The sequence below is a fragment of the Cebus imitator genome, unplaced genomic scaffold, assembly GCF_001604975.1.
Source record: "Cebus imitator isolate Cc_AM_T3 unplaced genomic scaffold, Cebus_imitator-1.0 Scaffold443, whole genome shotgun sequence".
In the NCBI taxonomy this organism is placed as follows: domain Eukaryota; kingdom Metazoa; phylum Chordata; class Mammalia; order Primates; family Cebidae; genus Cebus; species Cebus imitator.
Window position 1 is genome coordinate 1442696 of NW_016107758.1, and position 6747 is coordinate 1449442.

Consider the following 6747-nt stretch of genomic DNA (forward strand, 5'->3'; position numbering starts at 1 on the left):
CACACATCTATTCATCCATCCACCCACCCACCCCCCCCCCCCCCCACCCAGCAGTCCACCCATGCAACACTCATTCATCCAGGCGTCTGTTCATCTACCCCACATCTACTCATCCATCCACCCACCCACCCACCTATCCATCCAGCAATCCACCCATGCAACACTCATTCATCCAGGCGTCTGTTCATCTACTCACACATCTATTCATCCATCCNCACACATCTATTCATCCATCCACCCACCCACCCCCCCACCTATCCATCCAGCAGTCCACCCATGCAACACTCATTCATCCAGGCGTCTGTTCATCCACCCACACATCTATCCATTCATCCACCCACATACCTACCCCTTCATTTAGCCATCCATTCATCTATCCACCCACCTACCCAATCACCCACCCACCAATCCATCCATTAATCTACTTATGCAACATTCATCTACTCACGCACCCACCCATCGATTCATCCATCAGTCCATCCATGCAACATTCATTCATCCCACCATCCACTCATTTACCCTCCTACCTACCCATTCATGCACCTGACTACCCGTCTATCCATCTACCAATCTATTCCTGCATCATTCACCCACCCACCCATCCATTCATCCATCAGTCTACCAATGCAGCACCCATTCATCCACCAGCCCACTCATCCATCTGTTCATCCACTCACCCATCCATCCACCCTTCCACTTACCCATCCATCCATCCTCCCACCCACCCATCCATTCACCCCTCAGTTCACACACACAACATCTATCCACCCACCAAACCATCCATCCATCATGGTGGGCCCGTAATGTTGAAGACTGTTAGGTACAGAAGCAACTGTAATGTGCAGGTTCTCGATTGTGAAAAGGGCTTGTGTACACATCAGGAGGCATCAGTGCTGTGTGGTGAGTAAGTCATGAGAGATGCGTGTTGTCAGACAGAAGTGGATGAGCAGAGGTTGGAATGTGGGTGTTGGTGCTGAGATTGGACCCACGTGTATGCTGGTCTCCTTCCTACTCAGGGCCTTTGCCGTGACAGCCCATTTCCCAGCAAACACCCAGTGACCCGGATGAATCAGGGATGCAGGGTGCACTTGCAGCCAGCACGGTCCTGCTGGGACAGAAATATAGCCTGGGCATCTTGACCTCCATGTGGCACCACTGTGTGCACCCGAGTGGATCATGAGCAGCTGGGGGTGCAGCTGCCAGCACCCAGGGTGCCTGAAGAGTGAACAGTGGGGTTGGGGCTGAGCCATAAGAAGGAGAGGCGCTGGAGGGAGGTGGCTCAGCTGGGCCCTTTCTCACGGGAGGTGCTGAGTGGTGCAGAACCTGCTCCAGGCCCACTGAAACTTGCTGTGTTGCCAGGAACAAGCCAGCTCACACAAGCTGGAACATGGGTGCCATCCTGGAGGGGAAGCGCAGTGGCTTTGCACTCTGTGGGCCCAAAGAGCAGCTTGCCATGGAGATGATCCTAAAGGCTGAGGAAGGGAACCATGACTGGATTTATGGGGTCCTGAAGGACAACTTTGCCAGCGCTGACGTGGCGGATGCAAAGGGCTACACCGTGCTTGCCGCGGCTGCTGTAAGTCCCCCACCCACCCTGGCTGGTGCCCGCAGGAGCTCAGCTATGAAGGTCACGCATGTGGGTGGCTCTCTGTGGCCCCTCTGCAGAAGCAGAGCCACAGTGTGTGGGGACACTGATGTGTCCACACCTCCACCTCACCGTTCAGCGGAAACCCCTTCAGCTGAGTGTGACACTCAAGGTCCAGTGGAGAAGGGCTTGGGGCACAGTGCGTATTCCACTCGTCTGTCCCACACTCATCCCTTTGCCAAGCGCCCAAATGAGCACCGGTTCCTGCCCTGCCAGGGTGTGGCCTCCTGAGGGTAGCAGGGCGCCCAGTGACCCTTCTCACCTCTGAGGGCCGGGCGCATCCTCCTGAGTCCCGCCCCGTCTCCCTGCAGACTCACTGCCACAACCACATTGTCAACCTTCTCCTGGACTGTGGGGCCGACGTGAACAAGTGCTCAGATGACGGCCTCACGCCGCTCAGCATGTGTTTCCTCCTCTACTATCCTGCCCGGTCCTTCAAGCCCAACATTGCTGAGCGGACTGTGCCCAAGCCCCAGGTCAGCCCCCCGTGGCCACCATGCCACCCACTGTCCCCTGCTGGCTCCTCCCTCTAAGTGTCCACCAAGCCTCCTCCCTCCTCCTGTGTGGACCAGGCTTATTATACAGGGTGAGTTACAAGAGAGACAGAGCCTGGGCACCTCCTAAGGCACCCTGAGCTCCACCACAGATGCCCAGGGATGTGTGTTCTTTACCGGTCACCTGCACAGCAGCCTGGGGCCCTGAGACTTGCCCTGCCAGTGCTGTGCAGGAAAGGGGTGTGTGGAGGGTGGGCAGGCATCTGTGACAACGCCCCCAAGGTGGGGGCCAAGAATCTGCATGCCTAGCAGTGTCCTGGCAATACCCATGTTACGGAAACACCAGGGGTTCAGTCTTGGTCCTGCTGCTTGCCGCAGTGAAAGCCAATCACTGAGATGCCAAGTATTGCCAAGGAAGAAGGCTTTAATTGGGTGCTGCAGCCGAGGAGATGGGAGCTCATTCGCAAGCCCATCTCCCTGATTGACTAACACCAGGAGTTTATGTAGCAGGGAACAAATGTAACAATGTGTAAGAACACAGGAACTAGGGCGAGGCAAGGAGGCATCTGGTGTGGTGATCTGGTGGGTTTCAGTTCTCTGATGCTTCCTGAGGGTCCTTTCCTGATGAAGGAACTCAGATAAAATAAATATGGGTTTCAAGCTTTATCAGAAGGGTCGATTTCTATGTTTATCCAAAAACAGCTGTCCATGGGCCTCCTGGGCGGCTTGACCAATGCCACTGGTCCCAGGACCACACTTTGGGAACCATGGCTCAAAACACAAACAGATCAAGGGCAGTGCCATGTCACAGAAATAAAATGTGTAATTAAAATTTGGGGGGTAGCCACATGAAAAAGTAAAACAGGTAGAATTAATTTTAATTATATATTTCATTTAGCCTAATGTATTCAGAATCCAATTGTGTTGGTGTGTGATCAGTATAAGCCGCATCATCAAGGCATTTGCCTTCTTTTCCTAACCTCTCCTTCACTCCTAAGCACCTGGCTGTGGACGGGCCACATTTTGTGAGCTCAGCAGCCACGCACAGGGCCATGCAGCCTGGGGTGTGGCCTGGTCAGGCGCAGGCTTCTGCGCGATGACTTCGTGGGTGGGGGAGCTTTTCTCCTTGAGGGTTTCAGAAAAGCTGCCCTGGTCTTCTCAGCCTGGGCACTTGGAAGACAACTCCAGGCCGTGGGCATTGGTCCTTGCTGAAGAAGGTCCTAGAATGAGGTTGTCAGTCTAATTTCTTCTAATGATACTTTTTTGGTTCTTTGCAAAGGAGCCTCGAAAACTTCCAGTTGCTCCAATCCTTTCATCATTGCTCATGGACACAAACCTGGAGTCTCTGAACTATGAGGTGAACGTGCCCTCGCAGGGTAGCTATGAGCTGAGGCCACACGTCTTGGGCAGCCAGGAGTGCGGCGTCTCCCAGGGCACCAGGCAGTCTGGGAATTCTGTGGACCGGAGGAGCAGCTCTCTGAAGGGGGACTCACCCTTGGTGAAGGGCAGCCTCGGCCACATGGAGAGTGGGCTCGGGGACACGCTGGGAAACACAGACCAGTGCACTCCGTGCAGCGCCGACACGAACCTGGAGTCCAACGTGTGTGTGTGCAGCTTCCCCATCGAGCTCTCGCAGGCCATGCTGGAGAAGAGCGCCCAGTCCCACAGCCTGCTGACGGCCTCGCCCTCGCTGTGCACCAGCAGCTCCGACAAAGGGACCATACGGAGGATGGCGCTGTCCATGGTTGAGTAGGTCCCGGCGCCGGCTGGTGGGGGAGGGCCACCATCAGGGCTGACTCATAGGCATAGTGGACCCGCGTCCCTTCTCTGTGCCAGTGGGAGGCATTGTGTCCAGAGACGTGTCTGAATGTGTGAGCATCCCTGTGTCGGTGGCCCCATGCCATGTCCTGGCCTGTGGGGGTGCCATGGTGATGGGCTGTTTTCAGAGCCACCCCACCCCTGCTGTGGCCTTTGGCACGGGCCTGAAGTGTCTCTATGGGAGCCTCAGCAGGGGCCACTGCCGGGAGTCCTATCCTAGCCATGGCACCTGTGAGTGATACCTGCCCGGGGAGCCCACACACCCCTGCTGCCACCCTGTCTAGACCAGTGGGTCTCAGAATGTGGTCCGTGCAGCCCTGGCGGTCCAAGACGCTTCCGGGGAGTCTGTGGGGTCAAAGTGATTCTCTTGATAGCCCTGAGACTCTGTCAGCCTTCTTGTGTTGACATTGGTGGATGGTGTGAAGACAGGGCCATGCAGACTGGCAGCCCCCAGCCCACAGGGCAGCAGTGCCCAGCCTGCATGGGGACATGGCATTCCTTGAGCACAGTGCACACTCGGGGGGGACGCCTTCTCACAAAGCAGAGAGACAATGTCGAACTGCATGTAGGCCTGCTCCTTGCAGACACACCCTCTAATATTCTGGATCAGAAAACATGGGAAGGACACCAATGTGTGCCTGCCACAGATCAAAGCACACCACTTCTCCCCAGGAGGCGCCTCCCCGGGGCCAGAGCAGCAAACAGGATGCCGCATCTTCCCCAACCCCCCTGCCCGTTTTCGATCAGAAGGGTGACCAGTGGCACGTGGCTGTGGATGCTCCTGAGCACGGCCTGCCATGTTAAGGTCAACACATGACGCTATTTGTTGCTGGTGAAGTTTACGTTTTCAAGTGAATAGCAGAATTTTCGACACTTGCATCCACCACCAAGACTTTCATAGCTTCCTTTCGCCTCACCGAGACGTGGGTATTCAGAGGCTTTTTGGGTGAGACGGCGTCAGCAGCACAGTGTTCTGGCACTGCCTGACGACGTGCTGACTGCCGAGATCTGCCTCTATTCGTGAGCCAGCTTTCCCCACATGGGCAAGTTCTGTTGTCGAACCATCACCAGGTGGGTGAGGATCCATTGACAGTGAGAGGTGGGCATGTGGGCTTTGGTATGGCCAGGCTCGGAGGCTGGCCAATGGGTGTCCGGTGCCGCCAGGTAGCTAGCTCACCGCCCCAAGGCTGCTCACATACTCCTCCTTCGTCCAGCTGCTACCTCAGGCAGGCTGGGTCTCTGCTCACTCCCACCAGGGCCGCGCAGAGCAGACAGGGGAATCCAGTGAAGGGGGCAAACAGTGCCACCCTCCTCCTGAATTGCTTTTGTTTTGTAAAATAACTTTGTGACAGTGTTACTTATTAGTAACACACAGTGGGTTTGTTATGGTTAACAAGTTGGTGAGCATTTTGAGTTTCTGAGCTTTGCCAGGTAGCCGCAGCCAAGGAGAGCCAGCACCACGTGATGCAGCTCCGTGGGCCTCCAGGTGGTGAGGGTCTGGACATGGGACTCCGTGGGCCTCCAAGTGGTGGGGGTCTGGTGCCGGGGCTCCGTGGGCCTCCAGGTGGTGAGGGTCTGGACACGGGGCTCCGTGGGCCTCCAGGTGGTGAGGGTCTGGAGCCGGGGCTGGGAGCCGCTGCCTGAGGCCCATCTGGTTCCCGTGCCTCCCGTTCTGTGCTGGCTGCAGGGTCCTACACCTGCCCTGTGCACACAGCCACTCCCGCTGCTCCCCAGCCCCTCCTCCTCCCTTGAGCTTCTCCCTCAAACGCGCGCACAGCTGCATGGCCCCCTGCCCACCTGGCCCCCTGCCCACCTGGCCTGAGCCTCTCCTGAGGCCCAGGTCCCCTCCAGAGGCACAGCTTCCTCCCGAGCTGGCCAGCCTTCTGCTCAGTGACCCCTCAGAGGTATGTGTGCCTGTGTGTTTGTGTCTTTGTGGTGTGAGTGGTGTGTGCAGTGTGTTGTGTGTGGTTTGGATTTGTGTGGTTGTGTGCTGTGATTTATAGTGTGATTGTGTGCTCTGGTGTGGCTTGTATGTATGGTGTGCTCTGTGTATGTGGTTGTGTGCTGTGTGTGCCGTGGGGGGTGTATGTGCTCTGGTGTGGCTTGTGTGTGGTTGTGTGCTGTGTGGTGTGTCTGTGTGTGTGGTTGTGTGCTGTGTGGGTGTGCTGTGTGTGTGCTGTGGTGTGCTGTGGTTTGCTGTGTTGTGGCTTGTGTGTGGTGTGTTCTGCTGTGTGTACTGTGTGCATGTGTGTGCTCTGGTGTGGCTTGTGTTTGTGGTTTTGTGCTGTGTGTGTGTGTGTGTGCGTGCTCTGGTGTGGCTTGTGTTTGTGGTTTTGTGCTGTGTGTGTGTGTGTGTGCTCTGGTGTGGCTTGTGTTTGTGGTTTTGTGCTGTGTGTGTGTGCTGTGCTATGTGTTCTCTGGTGTGGCTTGTGTGTTTGGTTGTGTGCTGTATGTGTGTGTGCTTTGGTGTTGCTTGTGTATGTAACCGGTTGTGTGCTGTGTGTGGGGTGTGTGCTGCGGTGTGTGTGCTCTGGTGTGGTTTGAGTATGTGTGTGTGGTGTGTGTGGGTGTTGCTGGGGGGGTGTGCTGTGTGTGTGCTGTGGTGTGGCTTGTGTGTGTGGTTGTGTGCTGTGTGTATGCGTGTGTGCTTTGGTGTTGCTTGTGTGTGTAACCGGTTGTGTACTCTGTGTGTGTGTGTGTGTTGTGTGGGGTGTGTGCTGTGGTGTATGATCTGTGTATGTGTGTGTGCTGTGTGGTGTGTGTGTGTGTGCTGTGTGTGCGGTGGTGTGG

General features: G+C 56.1%; 1 protein-coding gene across 10 annotated transcripts in view; it reads left to right on the forward strand.

Annotated features, from left to right (window-relative positions):
* ANKMY1 (ankyrin repeat and MYND domain containing 1) overlaps window positions 1-6747 on the forward strand; it is a 78881-nt gene that overhangs the window by 26851 nt on the left and 45283 nt on the right. For all 10 annotated transcript variants that reach the window (XM_017510757.2, XM_037732174.1, XM_017510751.2 and 7 more), the window contains 3 exons: window positions 1360-1576; window positions 1957-2121; window positions 3419-3888. In XM_017510757.2, coding sequence (XP_017366246.2) covers window positions 1360-1576; window positions 1957-2121; window positions 3419-3888 — 852 coding nt within the window. The remainder of the gene's footprint in view (window positions 1-1359; window positions 1577-1956; window positions 2122-3418; window positions 3889-6747) is intronic.